The 25,315-nt window shown below is 35.9% G+C and overlaps 1 protein-coding gene across 2 annotated transcripts in view; it reads left to right on the top strand.

Moving 5' to 3' along the window:
* The window catches only part of LOC131663135 (zinc finger protein 236-like), a 283,440-nt gene that overhangs the window by 44,788 nt on the left and 213,337 nt on the right, over positions 1-25,315 (top strand). For both annotated transcript variants that reach the window (XM_058933275.1, XM_058933284.1), the window contains exon 2: positions 24,714-25,276. In XM_058933275.1, coding sequence (XP_058789258.1) covers positions 24,731-25,276 — 546 coding nt within the window. In that variant the 5' untranslated portion in view covers positions 24,714-24,730. The remainder of the gene's footprint in view (positions 1-24,713; positions 25,277-25,315) is intronic.

Genomic DNA, 25,315 nt, shown 5'->3' with positions numbered 1-25,315 from the left:
TGTTTTCACGACTCCAAAAGTTTAATTCAAAAATGTGGACTGATATATGCTCCTGCTGATTGGAGGTTTTTTATCGATTCCTCTAAAAGGAGGCTGGAAGGAGTTTTGTTACATAACTCTAATAAATATGCTCCTTTACCTATTCCTTATTCCAGTCACTTAAAAAAGTTATATGAAAATGTAGATATTATTCTTCAATCTATTCAATATGAAAATCATAATTGGATTTATGTTGATATTTGAAAATCGCTGGTATGCTTCTTAGACAACAGTCAGAATTTATAAAGCACCCATGTTTTATATGTTTATTAGATAGCAGAAAAAGAAAGCAGCGCTATGTTAAAAAAGATTAGCTTACTCGTAATTCCTTGAAAAAAGGCGATCCTAATATATTAAAAAATCCATTAATTGATGCAAAAAAATACCACTACCGCCACTACACATCAAATTGGGACTGATGAAGTAGTTTGTGAAAGCTCTTGATAAAAATAAGGCTTGTTTCAAGTACCTCATTGAAAAATATCCTAACCTGAGTGATGCAAAGATAAAAGAAGGTATTATTGTAGGGCCTTAGATTCGTGATTTAATGAAAACAACTGATTTCAAAAAGGTGAGGCGTGTAAAGGAAAAAGAAGCCTGGATAAGTTTCAAAAAAGTTGCGAATGGATTTTTGGGTAACAAAAAAGCTCTGAATTATCAAGAGCTGATAAATGGAATGCCAACAAGCTTAAAAAATTTAGGTTGTAATATAAGTATAAAGGTCCACTATTTGCATTCTTATTTGGATTGGTTTCCTGAAAACTTAGGTGATGTTAGCGAAGAGCAGGGTGAGCGTTTTCATTAAGCCATTGCAGAAATGGAAAGTCGTTATCAAAGAAAATGGTCTACATCTATTCTAGCTGGCACAAGATCTCTCGAACAAAAGCAAAAGAGATTTCACAAAAGTCAAGAAATTTAGATATTGTTATTGTTACTTCAAAATATGCTTAACAACAGTCGTACGCTTGAAAATTTAGTGCTTTAAGATAAAAAATATTGTTTCAAGGGTAACATACGTGGTTACTTTCTGCGTATCTAGCATCTAAACCCAATCTTTCTTACTTCTTACCATCATTTCCGAGACATTATTGACCGTAATGTCTATGCCCATAAATTTTTCTAGATGCTGTGTCTATCTTCATTCTAAATACGGGTACTCAAAGAAGGCGCGCTTTAAGCTGTACCTTCCACGACTACAAAGTACGCAGTATGGAGACTCAATCGCTCTCCGCTACCTATCGCTCCTGCTTAGCATCAATCTTCACATCACTTTCCACCCTAGCTAACCATACCCTATTTTCATTCCTGCATCTCTTGTATATCCTCTTACGGCAAGTTAGAAAATCTACGGGGGTTACGGCTGCGACCACTAGTAAAGTATCTTTAGAAACCGTACAGTATGCATTTTCATCCCTCAGGCCACCTCATCATTGAAGCTCCGTCAGACTATCTCAGTGCTTACCCCCTCCACCACAGTGGAAAAAAGAACGTAGAGTTTAAGTTATAGCGTCGCAGCTTACAGGACTCAAAGTTTAAGGAAATAGGGATTTAAGGGTCTAGGGTTATAAAGTCGCAGGTTACATCTCGATGAAAAAATGATATCTCAAATCTTAAGTATGGGTTTTAAAGAGTATGAATATACCTTTCAGATGGATTGCCCCGTTTTCAGAAAAAAAATTTTTTTTTTCCACGTTGTTATGGAACCTCAAATATACCACAAAACTGCCTGTTTTGCCCTTTTATGTTAGAATATCTAAAAAACCTGACGTGATGGACAAATTCTGACTCCATATTCGGATTTTACGCAAAAAATTATTTCGAAAATGACCTTCCGTTGGCCAACAACAATCACAACTTCTTATTTTGCAGATCTGTGTTATCAAAGGAATGGAGACTACAAGAAAAGGAAAAGAAATCGGCTGCTCGAGCTCTAAAAATAGGGATACAACTGATATAACTGAGAGCTCGCTCTTGTCGAGCACAGTTATTCAGCATTCGCTCAAATCAATTATGTTACCTATATCTCCTCCTCCTCTAGTATTCTCTAATATATCTACTACCAACCTATAATAGTAGTAAGTTACTTGAATAATTTCCTTTCATTCATCCATTCATTCATTCATTCATTCATTCATTCATTCATTCATTCATTTATTCATTCATTCATTCATTCATTCAGTTGAGGTGTATCTTCCGAAAAGAGTGAGTTTATTTCTTGGAAAGGATGAGCAAATGCTTTATTTCTGACCTGTAAGAAGAAAGAACTCTTTCTTTTTCATAAAAAAAGCTCAAACTTTGAATTTCAGAACAATTGTAACATTGATTAATGAAATAATATTTTTTTATTATGAATGTAAATAACGGATGTACAATAAAATGTAAAAAAAAAATTAATAACTAATCGAATAGTATTCATGTTTTATTTAATTATCGTCTTATTTTCTTTTTGTGGAGAGAGAAAAATAGTCAATAATCAATTCAATGAATTTCAACTCAATGTAAAGATCTCATGATTCAAAAGGTTTAAAAAACTTTATAGATGAAGCAAAGGTTGGGGCTCTCACTATTCCTATAACTATCCTTAAGTTCCCAATAAAGGGCATTGGTTCGGATCTTATTTTATTACAAATCTTACGAGTCCTAATATATTTATGTATACGAAGGCTGCATAGCTTGTGTAACCATCATTCAGTAAAAAGAATCAGCTACAGCAACGCTATCCTCTTTTTATTCATCATGGTACATATAAGAAGCAAGAAGAGCAATTGTTTTCGAAGAATTGTATGGTTCTCAAAAAGACCATAGGTCAAAAGACAAAGACTCAAGAAAAGGGGTGTGGGAACAGCTTGCACGAGATCGAGAACGCTTTATACAATAACGTATTATACAATAACTAAGTAGCATAATAAAGTGGGCACTATTCAAAAGGCGTATAGTAATGATGAATCATAGTAGTGGGATAAAGGTCTTAAAAAAGTGAAGAGCTCGGAATATGTCATTCTGTTAGAAGAATCATCATCAGTAGTATCTTCATTTTCTTCTATTCTCAAACTAAATCTTTAGTAATAAGATGGACTTTGACATGTTTAATAAAATTGCTATGATGCACTTTGACCCACTACCAGAGAAAAATCATTACAATATTGAACACAATCATTGTTATTCAGTAAAAGAATTAAAGGAAGAAGATATTAATTATCGAATCTTTCTTGAATCCCAATTTCGAATTATTTTACCAAACTAATTTCCAAGAGTCATCATAAAACCTTATGAACATTATTATATACTACTTGCTGAAAGTGTACAAATATATAATTTGCACATTGAATATCATAGCGTTGGTATATTTAAATTTATTATTTAATATAATAAATTTATCTTCATTTCAGATTTTATTTAATTCAAATTTATTATTATTGTATAAAGCTTATACAATAAATTTTATCATATAATATGTTGTAAAGAGGTAAATGACTCGTCAGTGTTTCTGAAAAAGCAGGTTTTTCTTGTTTTAATGGACTCACAAGTGAGGATGCTTAAATAGAAGTACCTCATAGGTGAAAACGAAGGTCAGGACTCATACCATTAAAAACAAATATATTAATTTTTGTAATATTTATTTGAATTAAAGTTATTTTACAAAAACATCTTTATTATTTCATGTGTGTGTAGACTTGTCCATCTACGAATTATCCGAGTTGTTACATCCTAGCCATTTTATATATACTTGTTTGCCAAATTTTTTTAGAACTTTTTCAACAAGATAATTGGATTATCTTTGTAATCTCTTAAATGATATGTTACAGGCTTTGTCTTTGCAGCTCGTTGAATGTTAAGATCTCTGCAGATTAGTTGGGAATATATTCTTTTTTGAAAACGTGTTAGGCTTGCTCACTTGTACTTCATCGTCAACTTAGAATTTCGGTTTTTTGACAAGACGATGGTTGTACGAGAATCGTCTCTAAACTTCCATTTCATTTTCTTTAGTCACATCTTTAGGCTTCATATCTATTCTGCGATGTTTTCAATTATTGTAAGATTTCAATAAATATCCACTTGTTTTCAAATATCAATTTTAGCTTTTACACTATTTTGACGAACTGTCTCTAGTGACGCTAATCTAATCTCTTTCAAGTGAATAATGAGATCGGGAGATGTAAAGAAGTTTTCAAAAAATAACTGATATTTTTTATTATCTTCTGATTTAACCGTTTCCAGTAAATTTTGCAATGATTTGATGACTATTCTGGATCCTAAACAGACAGAAACTAAAGAATTACGATCATTCGTACCCTATTTGCCCATTCAGATATCAAGCTTATATGTATATATCGATCTGAAGAACAGAGTACTCATAACTTTCTGGTAAATCTAATTGGTTTATTTCTTATACATTGCTTGATGCTGAATTTGCTAAAATATTTTACCATCATTTCATCAATCGATAAGTTGCAATCAGAATAACCATATCTTTGACAATATTCTTGAAATAAATCAAATAAGTATCTGATTTTCTACACTTTATCATTCTTATCTTTATCTTGAAGCTTATAAAACGTTATATATTTTTTGATTTTGACAAACTTCTCTCATCGTATCAGTTCTTTTATAATAGAACACTGCAAAAGCTATTTGCTGGACCAATAATCAGACTGTCTTTTTCTAGAATTTACACTGGTAATCATATTGATCATGGTGAATCGCTCGAGATCATCAATAGTCAGTTCAAAATTCTTTTTATGTGTAGCTTCAAAATTCTTTTCATGTATAGCTTTAATGTGTTTTCATTAATCGAGAGAAAAATAGTTCAAATAATTATAGTGAATTTTTAATGCAACGATAAAATCAATGAAAGACCAGAAGTATCGGAATCAGAATCTGTAAGATTTTAATATTTCCACTTGTTATCATGCCAATCGTAGATATGGTTAGGTTGTAATAGCTTTTGTGTACTGTTATAAGAACATTTGATGTGCTCATAAGATCCTGAAAGATGTTCATGAGACACAATATGTCTTAATCCATTACTGCTGAAATATTTATCTGAATCTAAGCTTTTATACTCAGGGGGTAAAAATGCATTATCAACGTTTTATTCATTATCGTCAATTTTGTCACCACCCGTCATATCAGGTAAATTCCTTGTACTTCTCCTCGACATTGTAATATAATTTTATTGTGTAGTTGCAATAGTCGTATATCAAAATGATTCTACTTTTATCAAGTGTTTTGAAACCAAAACTGCCAATATTCTTAAAAACAATATATGCACTAGAATTCACTCAACCAGGTTCAAAATAATTAGAGATAATGATGATCATTACAAATAACCATTTGATTGTTAAAGACGAATTGAAATGTGATGATTGTAGATCATAAACTAAAATAATTTTTCCATGCTTTTATTGATTCATATTTAGATAAAAAATTTCAAACGTCGCATCTTACGATACATAATTAAGAAATGTTTTATAGCGGTTTTTTCTTGATTTTCTTCGTAGAAACGATTACCGTTATTATTTGTTTGAAATAAAGACATTTTTGGTAACTTATTTAAATAACTTTTTATAAACAATTGCAAATATAAAAAAATGTAGAATTTTTGTTAACTCTGTCATTGATGCAATAGTTAGCTTGAGGCTATCTTCTCTAGTTTCAGCTTGGGTTTTAATAAGTTAATAGTGCGACTTGCGTAATACATCGGATGGTTGGACCCCTCGTCATCTTTCTGCATGAAATAGGCTCCAAGTGCAGAAGACGACACATCGCAATGCACATAGAATACCCTGATAAAATATAGACTCATCAGCATTAGGGCTTCCGTTAGGGCTCGTTTCAGAGAGTCAAATGCCTGTTGTTGTTCGGAATCCTAGTGTCATGTTCTTGTACAGCAGCTTTATTAGAGGTACCTTCAGATGTGACTCGTGCTCGATGAATCTAGAGTACCAACCATACATTTCTAGAAAGCGATGCAGCTGTTTAATGTTCCGCGGAGCTGGAAAATCTCGAACGGGCTTTACACGCTCGAGATCTGACCGTGGTCCGTTTTCGTCGAAAAGATATCCTAGGAACGTAATGCTGGAACAACATTCCAACGTCGACGTCCATTCCCGGAGACTTGGTATTAACAGAGGCCAAGGGCGGACAAGCTTGCTCTATCAATGCCACCATTAAAAAGCGTAGGCCGGGCAGCGATCGCTCCTGAGCCGATGCCGGTAATCTCCAGAGCGCCGCTTCTACCTGCAGGCTTTTTTTCCGCTGGCGTCACCAATCCATCAGCGAGCGTACGACATCTGATGGGTTGCTCTCCTGAGTATAATTGTAACGCTCTCTTGCGCACCAGCTCTCACTCATCTACAGTGACCGTAGTTTGTTTAAAAAGTACGTTCACTGACTGAATTCGCTCGCGTGATTTCCGATTGTCATGATCCGGGTTGAGCGAGCGCACTCACCTACTTCGTTTGTTTGTTGTACGTAGGTTTAGGTGATTTTATTTCGTTGGTGTAATAAATGGAATCGCTTTTTATACTTTAACTACTGGCAATTTCTTTTGTTAACCTCTTACCTCTCCTAACCAGTGAATCAGTCTTGTCTGCAGAAGTCAACGCCGGGCCCCTTAATTGAGATAAAATCCGCAAATAACAGGCCGACAACCAAAAAAACCCAGAGACGTGGCTAAGTGAACCCAATGGCTTGTGATGCGCTGAACCCAAATCCGGCATCAGAATTTGTCTATCACCTCTGGTTCTCGTGATATCCTAACCTAAAAGTGCCAAAAAAACTTTGAGCTTACGTCACATCTTCGATAAATTTTTTTCTCCAAACCAGAAATACTACCTTAAAGTGTAACTCTTACTCTTTAAAATCCTCTTTCCAGGCTTTGAAAATTTTTTTTTTTCATCGAGATATTGTTATTTGAAATTTTGTATTTTAGCGATTTCGAGAGTGACTTCAAATACCAGGAATTCTTACTCAATCTTTTTTAAAGCTGAAAAAACTGAACTTTGATGTAAGTCATTCATATATATTCCACTGGCAGTAACAGTGGACCCTTAAAACCCGATTTCCTTCACTCACGAGCCTAGTAATTTGCACGGCAATAACCCTTAACCCTCGCAACTCAATTTTCTTGAAAGCACTAAAATACAAAACTTCAAACAACGATATCTTGGTTAAAAAAAATATTGTCCAGGTCTAGAAAAAATATTTCAAAGGATAGAAGTTACACTTTAAAGTGGTATTTTCGGTTTTGGAAAAAAAATTTATTCAAGTTGTAACGTAACTTCAAAATTAGCGAAAAACAGCGTTTTTTGCATTTTTAGGTTAGGATAGCTCGAGAACCAGAGGTGATGGACAAATTATGACGCCAGATTTGGATTCAGCGCATCAAAAGCCTTCGGTCATACTTAGCCACGTGTTTGGATTTTTTCCAATTTGAAATTTTTGCTCTACTTTTATTAATATCCAGCAAAATTACACGTATAATGGCATTTTTCGACGCAGGATTTTGAGAGCTACAGCTTTTATTCCAAACTTTTTTTAAAATTCTGTGTCGTTTAAAACATTATTGATTGTGTTTTCCTTTTGGATGCTCTTACCATAATGATGTAGTTAGAAAGATAAATTTTTCGTTAACCGGTTCTTTAGAAGAACACAGATCCATTCAAGCAGTACTTTTTATTTGTTTGAATATACTGTTACGTTTACGTATAGTCAATAAAAATATGCAAATAAAATAAATTAAAACTTTATTGAAACACAAACGTGATGCTTTCAATTTGACGCTCAGGCGTCAACTAACTAAACAACAACAAAAATATTTATTCTGACGTTGCCGTGGATACAAACGTACGAATTCGATATTATATCGTATATCGCATACGTAACACTACCCCCTCCTTTGAAAAATAATTGTCGTCCTCGACAATAAGAAAATCTTGAACTAAGCGGGTTAATCCGTCTTCAACCAATGAAGGTTCCAAGGTTGCCCAAGATACCAAATCTTCGAGCACAACCCAACCAACATTCCAGAAGAAAACTGGGACCCGTCTCTTGATTTTTGAATCTTCTCTCTTGACTCCAAGCAGCTTTATCTTCAGTCTTCCAATGACGACTCTAGGCCCCAAGCCAATCATCATTCCAAAAAACAAAGGACCCGTTTCTTGAACGTCACGAAATTTCGAAAGGAGTATTATGGGAGACATATAGGAGATTGAACTAGGCTGGGAGTTGACGCTCTATGGTCCAATCTAAGTTCCTGTTTTGGCATTTGCCCACAGCTTGAGGAGAACCACAGCACCAAAAACTCAAGCAGAACAGTTCTCCAATTAACGACGGTCAACGTATTTCGTAAGTTTATCAGCGTGACGACGACTTGATCTTTTTCTTTTGATGTTCTGACGGACTAATATACTAGATTACTCTCTCTCCTTTGAGATTGTCGTCCCGAAAATCTCTTCTTTCAAACCCAAGCCAAAACAGCGTCTTCCAAGAGGGCTAATTCTTCGGAAACCTGCCAAAGGGCCCGTTTCTCGAATTCTTCTATCTTATCTCAAACCCATAATTGCAGAAAACATCTTCTGATCAAGCGGACTAATCCTTCGGAAATTGGTCTCTTATCTTCCGGACAAGAGTGGGGAATTGCGCGTCGTGGATCCTCGTCTTTGTCCCTGCTCCGACATTCGTCCAACGGGTCACACGAAAACCATGACTCGAAAGAACTATAAGCATAGCAGTTTGACCGTAGCTTTCAAGTCAAGTGCCACTTTGCATCGACGCGCAGAAGAACCGAGAACCCACGCGGCATCAGACATCTCTCGTCGATCAAATTTAGAAATTCGAAAAATAATGAGAGCAAACGAGTTTCAGATGTTATCAGTCATTAATCTCGCTAGAATCCTATCGAATTAAGCTACGTGACTCGCGATAACTCAACTTAGAAAAATCTAACTACCGTCGACTATGCTTGGTCTCCAGCCTCGCCGAGAGCCCATCACAGATCTGAGAGAGCGACCTGTGTCAACTCAGTCAAAGACCTCTCGACTCCGACTGCACTTTTAAACCTAACTCGATTTTTCTCACTACATTTTATTAAACAAATTAGTTATCGACACTTACAAACCTTACTATATACTCGGAAATTGACTTAGCTGGTTTATATCGTAGACATGTAATCGATGGAGCAGCAACGCCAACATGTTTTTAGCTTCGAACTGTCAGCTCAGCGCGCAATAGTCGTAGTACGTCTGAATCTCGTCTACTTTTTTTTTTGACTGCTCTGATGAATTTTTCCAATCCCGGACGAGTTCCCAAAATGTTACGTTTACGTATAGTCAATAAAAATACGCAAATAACACAAACTAAAACTTTATTGAAACACAAACGTGATGCTTTCAATTTGACGCTCAGGCGTCAAGTAACTAAACAACAACAAAAATATTTATTCTAACATTGCCGTGGATACCAACGTACGAATTTGATATTATAAATCGTATTCGTAACAATACAATCGACAATTTAAATATTCGTTTAAATATACAATCAGGAATTTCAGGGTCTCTTTCATCAGGTCTAAGAGCAATAATATTAAATTACAATAACAAATAAAAAATAATAAAAAATGGTTTTACATAAGTCAACATAATCATCAAAATCATCAAATCAAGCACCAAAAGTAAAAACTGACAACATTTTACAAACCTGGATAAGAAGAGTAATAAAGATACTTATTTCTCTTTTTACATATTTTGATAGATATACGAGGGTGGTCCGATAAGTACTTAGCCTCACAGCCCGATGGCGCCACTCTCGCAAAAGAAATATTCTATCACGTAGTACAACCTTCTCGATGGTTACTGTCAAGATTTCAGCCGGATCGGAGTTGTAGTTTATTTTTGAGAGCGTGTGAAAGCAAGTGTGTCCGTTGATTTTTGAAAAATGGAAAAAGAGCAGTATCAATCGGTGATTCGATTCATGTTTTTGGAAGAAAAATCGCGCAGCGAAATCCAAAAGCACTTGAATGCTGTGTACGGTGACTTTTCTCCTTCGATGGCGACCGTCAAAAATTGGTTTAACGAGTTTCAACGTGGTCGCGTGTCGATTTTTGAAGAATCACATCCAGGTGCTCCGAAAACGGCTACCACAGAGGATAACGTGACAAAAATTCACGATCTCGTATTGGCAAATCGACGATTGAAAGTGCGCGAGATAGCTAAGATCGTAGGCATCTCAAAAGACCGCGTGGGTCATGTCCTGCATGAAATTTTGGGCATGAGAATGCTGTCGGCGCGATGGGTGCCGCGTTTGCTCACTCCGGACAACAAGTGCAACCGTGAGACAACTTCAGAGCAATGTCTGACGCTGTTTAAGCACAATCCGAAGGAGTTTCTGCGTCGTTTCGTAACAGTCGACGAAACATGGATCCACTGGTATACACCAGAGACCAAGGAACAGTCGAAACAGTGGACTTTACCCGGCGAAAGTGCTCCGAAGAAGGCGAAGACTGCCCCATCGGCCGAAAAGGTGATGGTCACCGTTTTCTGGGATTCACAAGGTGTGATCTACATCGACTACCTGGAGAGGGGCAAAACGGTCACAGGGCTGTACTATGCCGAATTATTGGGCCGATTCGATATCGAATTGCGGAAAAAACGGCCCCATTTGGCGAAGAAAAAAGTGTTCTTCCACCATGACAACGCACCGGCTGACACCTCCGCCGTCGCCATGGCCAAATTGGTCGAATTAGGCTTCGAACTGCTGTCCCATCCACCGTATTCTCCAGATTTAGCCCCGTGCGACTTCTTTTTGTTTCCAAACTTGAAAAAGTCACTCGCCGGCCAGAAATTTGAGTCGAATGAGGAGGTAATCGCTACCACGGAAGCCTACTTTTCAGACCTCGAGGAAACGTATTTTTCAGACGGGTTAAAGAAGTTGGAGCATCGCTGGGCCAAGTGTATCGAACTAAAAGGAGACTGTGTTGAAAAATAAAACGCCACTTTTCCAAAATTTTCGTTTTTCTTTTGTAGGCTAAGTACTTATCGGACCACCCTCGTATAATGAAGTTTTTTTAACAAGCAACTGAAATAAATATATTTAAAAATTTTTTTTATAAAACTATAAGTTTGCAAAACAAAAGAGTCTAAAAATTGAATTGAAAGCCAGTCAAAATGTAGAATAAAATTCGTTAATCACTGTACTACTTCATTCAAATCTTAATGGTTCAACTATTAAGCGTTTGGTGATAACAGGTAAATAAAATGAATTTAGAGAATGAGTCATTGGGTTATTACAATTAACCTTACCCTTGCCCGATCATCCCTGTGCATAGATGAAGAAAATCATAAATTTGACCCCTACATGACCTTAGGCGGGGGGGGGGGGGTTAACCGCACCTAACACATAATACGTTATCTGAACGTAGAATTTTCCGCTCTTTCCGAATCCGGGATCAAAAATACGGGTTCCTATTCAAAAAATGACTTTGACCTGCAAATGACCTTGAAAATAAATCTCAAGGTCAAATCGGATTTCACAGAAAGGTTGCCCCCATTGTCACAAACAACTGTTGTCTGAACAATTTTTTTGTACAACGCCAACCGTCAAAAATTTCGGGGTGGTTCCTTTAAATTGAGACAACCTGTATATAAATTCATATGTTGATTTTCATATCTTAGTTTTCGACCATTTAGAGTATTATGAGTGCATTTTACATTATTAAAATTTTTAATTGTTCGATTCATAACATCAACAGTTATTTCTATTATTCTTTTAACTTCATGCTATTTATTTGTCTGTTCATTGTATGTTGTGTTGTATTTTGTATTATGAATGTGTAACATTTCCGCAAATTCTCATTTCTTTTGAATTTTTGCAGTCTAGAATTTTTATATTGTTAAAATTTATTTTATATGAGTTTTTTACTTGTTCAAGTGAAGCTGAACGCCAATCATCATTTTTTTACACATTTGTGTTCATTGATTCGCAAGTTTAATTGTCTACTCGTTTGTCCCACACAAGATAATTTACAATTCTGGCAGTTTATCTTGTATACACGCTACTTTTATCCATTTTTTCTATTTTATCTTTACCTCAAGTCAATAAAATTTGTAATTTTGTGAATGGATCTTTGAATAACTCGTTATCTTGTTTTAGCAAAAATATTAATCAATTCAAGACTTATATATTTAATATAAGGTATGACGGAGAATCTCGGCTAGACCGATTTCGTCCGTTTAGCTCTTGCCAATGCCCGCGCGCCGCGGGCACAAATAAAATACTCTCAACACAGTTGAGAGTGTGTGCGTGTGGCACGCACACTTATGCTTATGTTTTGTGTTAGAGGTACGGCGTACGGGTTGAGCCCGTACAGACGGATGGAGCGATCGAGATGGCGTAGAAGATAGAAGAAAAGAGAGAGAAAGAGAGAGCGCTCCAGTTCCGGATCCTCGTGCCAATTTTCAGAGAGTATCTGTTGGATATTAGCACAGAACGTCACGCGTGCGGACTATACCGAGTTTTCAACGGTTTTTCGCGAGTCGTTCCCGCGACGTTTCGTTTTCAGAGGCACACCCGGTACGTGAAAGAGAAGCAGGGTGTTGTGGCTGGTTTACGGAGGAACAATTATGTATCTATCTTTGTTGGTACTATTAGTATTACTATTCTCATATTGCCATTTTTTCAAGTAAAGAAGTCTATAGCTGATATTGATTTCAGTAAATTTGATAGGATATTCAGTGATAATTCAATGATTACTTTTTAACTATCTTTATATTAGCAGTTAAAAAGTCGGATAGCTTTGTCAATCAAATTCTAGACAATAGAGCATATAGGAAGTTTTATTCTTTTTTGTTGCAATACAAATTAATAACACAGGCCAACAAGGTTTCAGAACCAGACATAGTACACCCGAAGGATTTTGGTGCGCTGAATCCAAATCCGAGCTCAAAATTGCGCCAGCACGTCAGGATTTTGAGATATCCTAACCTAAATGTGCGAAAATCAAGTTTTTTTGGCTATATACGGTACTTTATAACATTGTGAATAAATTTTTTCATGCAAAACTGAATACGGCATCTGAAAGAGCAACTCTTGGCCGACAAAATGCATTACCGATTTTTGTTTTTATGTCTTTTGGTAATGGAGATATCATCGTTTGAAATTTAACACCTATGAATTTGTTTATACTGCGACACTACAGAACGAGTGACCAGACATAATACACCTGGAGGATTTTAGTGCGCTGAATCCAAATCCGAGCTCAGAATTGCGCCAGCATATCAGGATTTTGAGATATCCTAACCTAAAAGTGCGAAAATCACGTTTTGTTGGCTATATTCGGTACCTTATAACATTGTGAATAAATTTTTTCATGCAAAATTGACAACGGCATCTGAAAGAGCAACTCTTGGCCGACAAAATGCATTACCTTTTTTTTTTGTCTTTTTCCAGCAGAGATACCGTCAATTGAAATGTGCCATTTATCAATTGATTTATACTGGAGTATGAAAAATCTTGATTTTTTTGCAATCTTCAGTAGTAGGAAAAACTTACACTGGCATATAAAGGTCTACCATTGTACTAATTTACGGCGAATCTAGCTGAATTTATTAGATGTACTCTAAAATGGCAGCTATAAATTTAGGGCAGGCTAAGGCAGATGGTTATGACCTAAATGCACTGAAAATCCTATAACTCTAGAACCAGCGACAGATTAACTGAAGTGCGCTATAACCTGCAAGCTGAAAACCATGACAGGATTGCCTAAGTGCGCTATAACCTACACTCAGCTTAAAACCACGACAAGTTAACCTAAGCGCTCTATGACTCGCGAGAGGTTAAGCTAAGTACGATATAATACGCGGCTGGTTGACTCAAGTGCCCTATAACCTGCAAGCTCAAAATCACGGCAAGTTAACCTAAATTCGCTATAACTTGCTACAGGTTAATTTAAGCTCGCTATAATCCGCAACAGGTATATTGAGTACGATGTAACTTGCAAACTAGAATCCACGACAGTATAACCTATATGCGCAGTAACCTTCGAGCTCTAGACCACTACAGGTGAACTTACGTTCGCTATGATCTGCGAGAGCTAAACTCACAACAGGTTAAACTAAATGCAGTGAACAGTGAGGGTCAAGCACAGGGAAACACGGAAATTTGGTATTTCCCGACTGCAAGCCAACTATAAGATTTATCATCTTAAAGTCACCACAAACAAGCCAATTGTGAGTCTTGTAATTTATTTTTTCCAGTAGAAATTGAAAACTATTGTATGATTCTTTTAGTGCAGTTGAGTGACCTACAGGAAGTGCCGCATACTTATTTCCGTTGTGTAGTAACACAGCTTTGAGACTTTGTGTGGAAGAATCAATGAAGAGACGCCAGTTTTCTGGCTTGTACTAATCTTGGATATACAAGTTAACCAATTCTTCGATGTTATTACAGTACACCATCACATTCTCCATTGTAAAGTACTTTATAAACGCCTCTTCTCGGTTTCTGTAAATTGACACTTTTGTTCCAGGTAATAATAGCTTCCTTTCTTGGAGTCTTGAAGCATAGAGTTCAGCTTTATCCTTTGGAAGATTGAGGTCTCGAATAAAATCATCTAACGAACTTTGGTCAAAAAGCTTAGGACTCTCGTCATCAGAACTATCTTCAAAAGAGACATCTTCAGTTGTACAATATCCATCGGTTCAACTTTTGCCGAACCAACTTCTTTTTGGGATTTACTTACTTTTCCTACTTTGGCTGATGTTACACTCGCTACCGCAGGGTAGATGATTTTATTTGAATTTTGTTTATTGAAATCCGTTGTATTACATAAGCAAAAGTAACAATCAGTTTCATGGTCCTTGGGCTCACGCCAGATGGTCGGTTCAATAACAGTCATATTGCTGCTATTATCATCCCACTTCAACATAGCAAGTCTGCAAGAATTACAAATTGAAGATGGTACCCTTGTCTTATCTAAATTGTCGATCGGAACCTTATAACATTTCATGTATAGAGTTTTGATTGAATCATTAATCGATCGTCGATAAGAAGTTGTTTCAAACTTCCCACAAACATAACAAAATGTATCAATTTTTCTTGCACAAGGGCTTCTGGAACTCATTTTGGAAGTAGAAGAAAATAAGATAATAGCTTATGCAGGAAATTTAACCGTTAGCCCGCCACTCAAACGTGATCTCTAACACGGAAGGATTAGCATGTCACAAAATCAGTTATCTCAGCTTTCACCTATCTCAGCTTCAGCATACAATCATACATTTCAAGTTACGTAATATTCTACATCATCTATCTACAGAATTTCAAAACCGAAAGAAAGATTTCACGGTTTTTGATTCCGCTGATCGTATCGGATATCATATTTTCAAAACTTATTTTATTCAAGCAATTTGTTTAAACAAATTTTTGCATAATTGAATATTTTTGCAAGTTGCACCTCATTTCCATGGTTTTAGGGGTCACTGATTACGAGTTTGATGTTAGATTTGTGAATTTAGATTTATTTAAACAATTTATTTAAATAAATGTTGCAAGACTCAATGTTTTTGCAAGTTGCACATACTTTTGCTGAATTTTGAGGTCGCTGGTTATGAATCTGATATCAGATTTACAAAATGTGTTTTATTTAAGCCACTTCTTTAAACAAATTTTTGTATAATAGAATATTTTTGCAAGCTGCACCACATTTCCATGGTTTTGGGGGTTACTAGTCACGAGTTTGATGTCAGATTTGTATATTTAAATTTATTTTAACAATTTATTTAAATTTTTAATTCTAATATTTGTCTGTCACAGGCCGACAAACTTCAGAACCAAAAACTATACATAACGCACCCGAAGAATTTCGATGCGCTAAATCCAAATCTCAGCTTAGAATTGCGCCAGCACGTCAGTATTCCGAGATATTCTAGAAGGCTACAATCTGCGTGGCCATAACCCTAAATCCGTTAACCCAGAAACCCCCGACCCCTTAACCTTTAACTGCCCCCTTAACCTTAAATCCGTTAACCCTGTAGCCCTGAAACCTGTGATGTTATAACCCTCGATGCCGTTACGCAAATCCCTTAATGCCTGAGCCCAGTCATTTGCGCCACAAGGAATCTAGGGCTATTGTATCGCAGGTTACAGAATTCCGAAGTGAAGAAACTCGGGGTTAAGTTGGCAGGTTTTATTGCCGCGCTTGTTATAACCTTCTTGGGTTAAAATATTTGGGGTTAAGGGGACGGAGATTATTGCATCGGAGGTCACAGGGCTCGGAGGTTAAGGAATTTAGGATTAAGTGGGCAAGGTTTATTACCCCGCAGGTTACAATGCTCCAAGATCAGGGATTTGAGTTATCATAGTCGAAATTCATTGCTTTGCCGTATAAACCAATTGATAAGTAGTACATTTCAATTGACGATAAAAGAAGACATAAACTAAAGATTGTTAGTGCTTTTGTACGATAAGAATTGCTTTTTAGATGCCGTTGTTAATTTTGCACGAAAAAAAATATTCGCAATGTTATAAGGTACCGTATATAGCCAAAAAAACTTGATTTTCGCACTTTTAGGTTAGGATATCTCAAAATCCTGATGTGCTGGCGCAATTCTGATCTCGGATTTGGATTCAGTGTACTAAAATCCTCCAGGTGTACTATGTCTTGTCACTCGTTCTGTAGTGTCGCAGTATAAACAAATTCATAGGTATTAAATTTCAAACGATGATATCTCCATTTCCAAAAGACATAAAAACAAAAATCGATAGTGCATTTTGTAGGCCAAGAGTTGCTCTTTCAGATGCCGTTGTCAGTTTTGCATAAAAAAATTTATTCGCTATATTATAAGGTACCGTATATAGCCAAAAAAACTTGATTTTCGCACTTTTAGGTTAGGATATCTTAAAATCCTGACGTACTAGTGCAATTCTAAGCTTGGATTTGGATTCAGCGCATCAAAATCCTTCGAATATATTATGTCTAGTCTCTGGTTCTGAACCTTTGTCAAATTTTGTTGGCCTGTGTAATTTTATAAAGAATTTCAATCTTGATTATTGTAGTTGCTTGTTTTAGAAGCTTTCTAATAAATCCACGAAAAAATAAAAAGAGAGAAATAAGCTTCTTTGTTACTCCTGCTATCCGCATTTGTAGAATTTTGTCAGTTTTAGCTTTTGGTGAATACCTTTTGATGATTATGCTGAGGCATGTAAAAACATTTTTATTATTTTTTAGTTGCTATTGTGATTTCATGAAATGCCCGAAACGTTTTTGTTTGCATCTTTAAATGAAAAAAAATACTGCTCAAATTTAGCTGAAAGATTGGTCAAAGACTGCTATAAAATTTGAAGCACACAAATGAGTCATAAAAAATCATTATACGTATACTTTATAGATTAACATTTTTATTTTATATCAACCAATATACAAGGGTTATACAATGATACATGAATATAAATTAAAATTTATATATTTTATACTATATGGGAGTGGATTTCAACTTGTGGAAACGAGTAGACGTGTCTTGACTGTGAATGCGAGTTTTGGTGAGAAAGTTTGAGAGGAAAAGTGTTTGAGGAGAGAGATAATGGTGAAAAGAGCGTGGAGGTGGAAGGGAAGTGGAGCAGAGAGAGAGAGGCTTGGAGAAGAGCAGGAAAGAACAGAGAGAAAGGAATAAAGAAAATTTGAGGTTAAGAGAGAAAATTAAGAAGCGGGAAAGGCAAGTAGAGAGGAGGGGCGGTAAGAAGTAAAGGTGGAGACAGGGAATAAAGGTGAGATCACGAGTAGTAGGAGAGAGAAGAATTAAGGAGTACTGGATAGTGATGGAAAGATTTGTGACAACAGAAAAATTAAGAGATAAAGGTGAAAGGATGGATAAGAAAGGTACAGAGGAAGAAAAGAAGAAAAGAGTAAAGGTGGTGAGGGGGGAGAGAGCGGAGAGTGGCTGAGGGAGAATATTAGAGGAGAAATGAAAGAGGCAAAAATATTCAAGAGTGAAAGTGAGTGGAGCGAGATGGAAGGGGAGGGGGGGAGAAGGATTGGACAACACGATAAGAGAAGTGGGAAAAAGTAGTGGTGCAGAAGATATAATTGAAAAGATACTAGCTGATATAAGAGATTTAAGAGAGGTATGGGAGGAAGAAAGGAGAGAATGGTTAGAAATGTTTAAAGAAATGATGGAAAAAATGGAAAGAATGGAGACAGAGTGGAATAGAAGAGAAGAAAGATAGGATAAAGAAATAGGAGAAGTTAGGAGAGAACAAGAGAGAGAGAGAGAGAGAGAGAGAGAGAGAGAGAGAGAGAGAGAGAAAGAGAGAGAGAGAGAGAGAGAGAGAGAGAGAGAGAGAGAGAGAGAGAGAGAGAGAGAGAGAGAGAGAGAGAGAGAGAGAGAGAGAGAGAGAGAGAGAGAGAGAAGAAAGAAGGAGAGGGATGAAAGAAGAAAGGGAAAAAGCAGAACTTAGAGAAAAGAAACTGCAGGAAAGATGGGGAGAGAGGATGAACTAGTTGGAAGAAAGTGTGCGTGAAATTAAAAGAAAGTATAGAAGGAGGAACCGAGAAGCAAAGAGGAACAGAATAGGCAATAAGGAAGAAATGGAAGAAAAATGGATAGAGAAAGTAGGATAAACAATATAATAGTGACAGACTTGGAGGGTGGGTTAAGATGGGAAAAGAAGGGTGAGGCAGAGGACTGGTTAATAGAGGAACTAGAAATGAAAGGGGAGATAGTGAATCTAAGAAGAATAGGAGGGATAGCGGGGAGGAATGATCAGAGAGAAAGAGGAAAAAACATGTTGCAAATTAGATGCGCTTCATGGGAACAAAAAGAAGGAATCATGAAGAGGAAAAAGTAGCTGGGGCAGAAAAAGATCTTTGTAGATATCAGGACTGGATGTGAAAGCAGAGGAAGATAAAAAAAGCGAGAGAAATAAAAGGTAAAGGTAAAGAGGTAAATATGTGGCATAACGGGTTGAAGACAGAAGAAGAAGAATGGTGGTGGAGCGAGAAAGAGGGAAAAATGGTAGGAAAAAAAGGGGAAGGGTTTCGAAAACAATAGAGTAAAAAGAGAGAGAGGAAGGAAGGGAGAGAGAGGGAAGAGAGACAATAAAGATACTATTCTGGAACGTGGCGGGGATTAGGAGCATGGAGTAAGACGACTGGGAATATGTTAGGGAATTTCATATAATAGGGCTAACGGAAACCTGGGTGAAGAGGCAAGGGGCAAAAACTGGGGTGGAGAAGCAGCTGAAAGGGTATAACATAGAGCGGAGAGACTCAAGAAGGGAAGGAAGAAGGGGGAGAGAAATAGGGGGAGGAATAATTGCGGTAAGAGAGAGAAAAGTGATGAGTAAGGTTGAATGGAAGAAAGAAAGGACAAGTGAGGTAATAGCAGGAGAAATAAAGATCGGAGGGAGGAAATACATGATAGCAACGGTGTATATGCAACATGAGATAAAAGAAAACTATGAATATCTAAGCGAAGAGATAGAGGAGAACAGAGTAAAAATAATAACTATAGGAGGATACTTCAACGCAAGAACAAGAAATGAACGGAGAGAATGGGAGACAGAAGAAAACCTAGAAGAAATAAAGGCCAAGCATAAAGTGTTAAACGCAGAGGGAGAAGAAATGATAAAATGGCTAGGACAAATGGGCTTAGTGATAACGAATGGGAGAAAAGGAGATGAAGAGATGGAAATAACATATATAGGAGCGAGAGGAATATCAACGATAGACTATGTAGTAGGTAACGAGGAAGGTGGTGAAGCAATAATAAGGGTTTAAATAAAAGAGTGGGTAAAGTCGGACCACTTACCTGTAGATGTGGAATTGGGAGATAAAATAGTAGAAGAAAGAAAAGAAGAGGAAGAAAGAATGATAGATGACTGGAGCGAAGAAGGTATAAGAGAGTATCAGAGATGGATAGACGTAATAAAGGGGACAGAAAAATGGAAGGAGATAAAAAATAAAGTGAGGAACGCAGTCGTAAAAAAAAGATAAGAAAAAAAAAAGGATCGAAAAAAATCTGGTGAAGAGAAGAATGTAGGATAAAAAGGGCTAGGGTGATAGCAGAGTTAAATAAGGTAAGAAAAGGGGAAGGAGACAGAGGCAAATACTTAAAACCAAAGAGAGAATACAGAGAGGAAATAAAAAAAGCGAAAGAAGCTGAGGGGAAATGAGTGGCAGAAGAAATAAGAAAAGATAAGACTAGAAGAAAATTCTGGGATAAAGTGAATAGCAATAGGAAGAAAAGAATTGGATTCGATGAAAATATTGGAAAAGAAGAATGGTTAAAGCAGTTCAAGGGATAACTGGAAAAGAAAGAAAAGGAAGAAAGCAAAGGGGAAGAAACCGAAGACAGCGAAGGAGAGGAAGGCGAAGAGATCAAAGTAAGAGAAATAAAAGAGGTAATAAGAAAAATGAAAAAGAAAAAGGCGACAGGAGAAGATGGTATAGCGAATAAGGCGTGGATGGAAGGCACGGGAGGCTTGTTAAAAGATATGACAAAATGTTAAACGGAATATGGAACGGAGAAAGATTTCCGGAAGAATGGAGGAAGGGAATAATAGTACCAATATATAAGAAAGGGAGGAAAGAAGAAGTAGAAAATTATAGAGGAATAACGCTGATGGACACGGGATATAAAATATATGCGGAAATACTGAGGAAAAAGCTGAAAAGAGATGTAGAAGCTAAAGAAACGCTAAGCTATACGCAGATGGGATTCAGGAAGAAAAGAGGAACAATGGACGCATTATATGTATTAAAAACAATAATAGGGAAGGAAATAAGGAACAAAGGAGGAAAACTGTGTGTATTCTTTGCCGACGTGAAGACCGCTTTTGACAAGATAAAAAGGAAGAAAACATGGGAATTCATGAAAGGGAAAGTGATAAATAGAAAAATTAGGAAAAAAATAGAAGAAATATATAAGAAAACAGAGAGTAAGGTAAAAGTTGGAGGAGAAAGAATTGGGGAGTTCGAGCCTTACAAAGGCGTAAGGCAAGGGTGCCCTTAAGCATCATGCTATTTAATCTTGCCTTCGCCGACCTGGAAGTCATGATCAAACAGGTACAAGAAGGATGGGTAGTGATAGGAAGGAAGAAAATATGGACATTAGGATATGCAGATGATATAGTCATGATGGCACAGAGTGAAAGTGGAATGAAAGCAATGCTGAAAAAATTAAAAAGGTACCTGGAAGAAAGGGAATTAGAGCTAACTGTAGGAAAATCAAAGGTGATAAAAGTCAGAAAAGGAGGAGAAAGGTGAAAGGAAGAAGAATTCTAATGGGAAGGTGAGAAGATAGAGGTGGTTAAAGAGTTCAATAACTTGGGATATGTTATAAGCAGAAATAATGGAAATAAAAAGCAGATAAAGAAGTTAGAAGGGAAAATAAATATGGGACTCGGAAGACTATGGGGGCTAGGAGAAAAACTATTTAGAGAAAATTGGTAGCTAAGGTAAGGAGTAGGGGGTATGAGGTAAGATACCTGTTCTACGCACTGGCGAAAAGCGTGGTTATGTATGGAGCAGAAATCTGGGTATGGAAGAGATATGAAGAAATAGAGAGATTACAACTAAAATACATAAAGTGGGTATTGGGATTAGATAGAAACACGCCAAGTTACTTAATGCGATGGGGAACAGGAAGACAAGAAATGAAAGAAACACCAATAGAAAGAGCAATGAAAACAAAATAAGAGAAGAAAGAGATGGCTCAATAAAATAAGAAGCATAGAGAGAATTAAAGAAAAGGGAAAAAATAAAAAAGATAAAAAGGGTAAGAAGGAGGAGAGAAAGGAAAGGCTAGAAAAAAGTAAAATATATAGAGAGAGGGAGGAGGGAGACGAAATGAAAGAAGAGTTTTGGGAAGAAATATGAGAAGAGCTAAAGCAAAAAGAAGAAAAAGAACTAGAAGAAAAGCTAGAAAAGTCAAGATATATAAACGAGTAGAAAGAACTGAAAGAAGAAATGAAAAAGTACAGATTAATGGAAATTCAAGGAGAGGGAGGAATAAAAGGCCAACAAATAAAGGAAAGGTTTAGGTTAGGTAATGAACCGAGAGGAAGCAGGTATCGGGAAAAAGAAGAAAATAAGATATGCAGAATGTGTATAAAAGAGGAAGAAAATCGGAAGTACATTGTAGAAAAATGTGAAAAAAGTAAAAAGGATGGGGAAAAATGGGAAAAAATAATAATAGGAAGCAAAGAAAAGATAGCATGGATGATGGAGCTAAAATGGAAAAGAAGAAGAAACGAAGAGGAGAAAGAAAAAGAAAAACAAGAAGACGAAATTTCAAGACCCTAAGGACAGAAGGAAACAGAAGACAGAGACGCAAGACTCGCAGACACATCTACATACGCAACATACACACAAAACACACACACATACACACACAAACATACACATACACACACATACACAAAACAAAAGTACTAGCAACTACATAAGCGAGAAGAAGTACGTGTTGGATGCAGGAGCAAAAATGGAAAAGAAGAAGAATCGAAGAAGAGAAAGAAAAAGGAAAACAAGAAGACAAATTTTAAGATACTAAAGAAAATAAGTAAGGTTGAGGAAAGGAAAGGTAGAGGGAACAATAGGTAATGAGATTAAGGTGTCAAAGCCCTAATAAGGAGAAAGACAGATGAAATGATTAGCAAGAAAGAGAGCAAAAACAAAGTAAAGGCACAGGTGAAAAAGCAAAAGAAAGTAACAAAGGAAGAAGTCGAAAAGAAAATAAGCAAGAAAGAGAATAACAAGAGCGGAAACGGCAGATCTTGGAGAGAGAGAGAGAGAGAGGAAGAGAAGATTAATCAACAGAAAAATGGGAAGAAAAGCTGAACAGACAGAAGCAGAAGACGGACGCAAGAGTTGCAGACACACCTGTGCAATACACACACACTCACACACACACACATACGCACACAAAACACATACATTATCAATTACACAAACTGGACACGAGACACAATTGTAATGTAAGAAATGAAAACCAAATGAAACATATAAGTTGTAAATAAATAAACTATATTTTATACTTTATGATAAATACTCACTATTGAGTCTATAATCCATACAGCATACTTGTCCAACGAAGTAATATATTATAAAATTCATTACAAATAAATTTAATGATATAACAATCGATAGCACATTGTACAGTTAACTATAAAAATGGATTCGTTTGCTTGTACGTTATCATTTACTACTAAATAAATTTATATCGTTTTACTTGTTTTTACTAAAAAGCAATTTGATTGTACATTAAAATAATTGAAAATTCTGCAAGAGTCAAATCGTTCACGCATCCTTTGTTAAAGTATTCAGATTAAGTTACATACAAAATTAAATAAAGAATTATTTGATCAAGAATACTGTTGATGACCTGGTGCTCATATTTCAGTAAACATTTAATATTCCTAACATTTACCTCACGTGGGACTCTTATGCTTCTAAATGAGAATCGGCGATGAAGGCAACTATGCAGTTTGATTATAATTTCCATTCTAATCTTAGTTAAAACGATTTCTTCATTTTTGCGATATATTGATCACGGATGAGGTAACCATCTTAATATGTATGCTTATGGGGCAGTGAAACTGATTTTCAAAAATTTTAACAGGGTGAGTTTTCGATATTTTTTGACGTGCGAGGCGTCATTCAGTTCATCTACTCTCGTACTTTAATACAGTTATAACTATAGTGCAGTCCATAATCTAATAATATAGTTTACTAGATGTCCTTTCAAGATGTCTGCATGTTAAGTTGCTTGATTTTCGGTCATATTCAAACATTCAAATATCTTCGCGACATTTTAATATTTTTTAACTGGGTTTACAGCATCTTGCTTGTCTTTTCAAGATCTTTTTAAGAATTTTTCAGAAAATTTCAAAAAATTGAAAATTATTTCTAAAAATTCTGAAAAAAATTTAGAGTATTCATTGACTAATTCTAAGACATTTTTATTCCATGAACTTTTCCGTTAAACTCAAGAGTTTCAGAGAAAAAAAATTATCTTAGTTTATTATAAATTTTTTACGTTTTTGCCGTCATATTGCAACAAAGAGTGATTCAAACATTACACAAGCTGATATACTTTAAATATAGTGATAAAGATCAGATCATATCATATCTCTCTAGATCACAATAACTCACATATGTAGCTCCGAGCAAGGACTTAGCTCTTCCGATCGACAACAGGGTAATGGGCAACAATGCATTCTCTCTCTCTCTCTCTCTCTCTCTCTCACCGAAAGACACGGAACGACAGTTGAGAGCAGTAAATGGAGGAGTCAGCTCATAGAGCCAATTTCCCCTTACACATTTAAGACAGCAACTTCGAGCGTGTATCTAATTATTTCGTCTGCTTTTGTTTCAAGTTGTTACTTCTAAGAAAATTGATAGAAATTCTGAGTATGTTAGTGGACAGCTAAATATCCGTCACTAGGACACAATCTTATGAAATAATCTTATAAAATCATGATCATATAATCGTGCCTTCACTATAATTAATATTGATTGGTGATTGCTGATCGTTTTGATTCTAATTTCCATTAACCACTTAAATTTATTTTATGATAAATTTGATGCTAATTTTTTTATGTTTATGATGGTTTATTAATTAATTTTTTATTCTAATAATTTAATTATATTATTAGCTTCTAATTCGCTGATTAATATTTTTCAGAAATTGATGCGGCGGCAATGACCGACTTACTTGCCAACAATGAAATTCAAAGTACTCGTATTTACGAACACCAGAAGGTTGATAATATCATCATTAATAACAACAATAACAATAACAATAACAATAATAGTAAAAACAATAAAGTTGTTATTTTCATTGAAAATGAGTTTGTTAATGATGTCAAATTCGAAGAAGCAAGGTATTTACATAAAAAATTTAAAAAGATTGCCACTAGCACAGATATAGAGCAAGCAAATGAAAACTTTCGTGATACTGTTATACCTCAATGTACATCCATCGCAGAAACCGAAAATGAGATTGAATCTAATCCAAGCATTGGTTTCAAGCCACTTAACGTGTTGCGCAAATCTACTTATAGTTGTCCTTATTGTAAATTGTCTTGTGCAAAGCCCAGTGTTTTGCAGAAGCATATCAGAGCACATACGAATGAGAGACCTTATCCTTGCATGACTTGTGGATTTGCTTTTAAGACCAACTCAAATCTTTATAAACACTGCAGATCTCGAGCTCATGCTTTGAAAATAGAAAGTTCTGAACTTCAGGTTTGTCGATTAATAACTTATACTAGATGTGACTGGAAA

Source organism: Phymastichus coffea, unplaced genomic scaffold, assembly GCF_024137745.1.
Source record: "Phymastichus coffea isolate CEN01 unplaced genomic scaffold, Cenicafe_Pcof_1.1 PCOF00002, whole genome shotgun sequence".
Lineage (NCBI taxonomy): Eukaryota > Metazoa > Arthropoda > Insecta > Hymenoptera > Eulophidae > Phymastichus > Phymastichus coffea.
The sequence above is the reverse complement of the archived record's forward strand: the minus strand, read 5'-3'. Positions and strand labels throughout refer to the sequence as shown.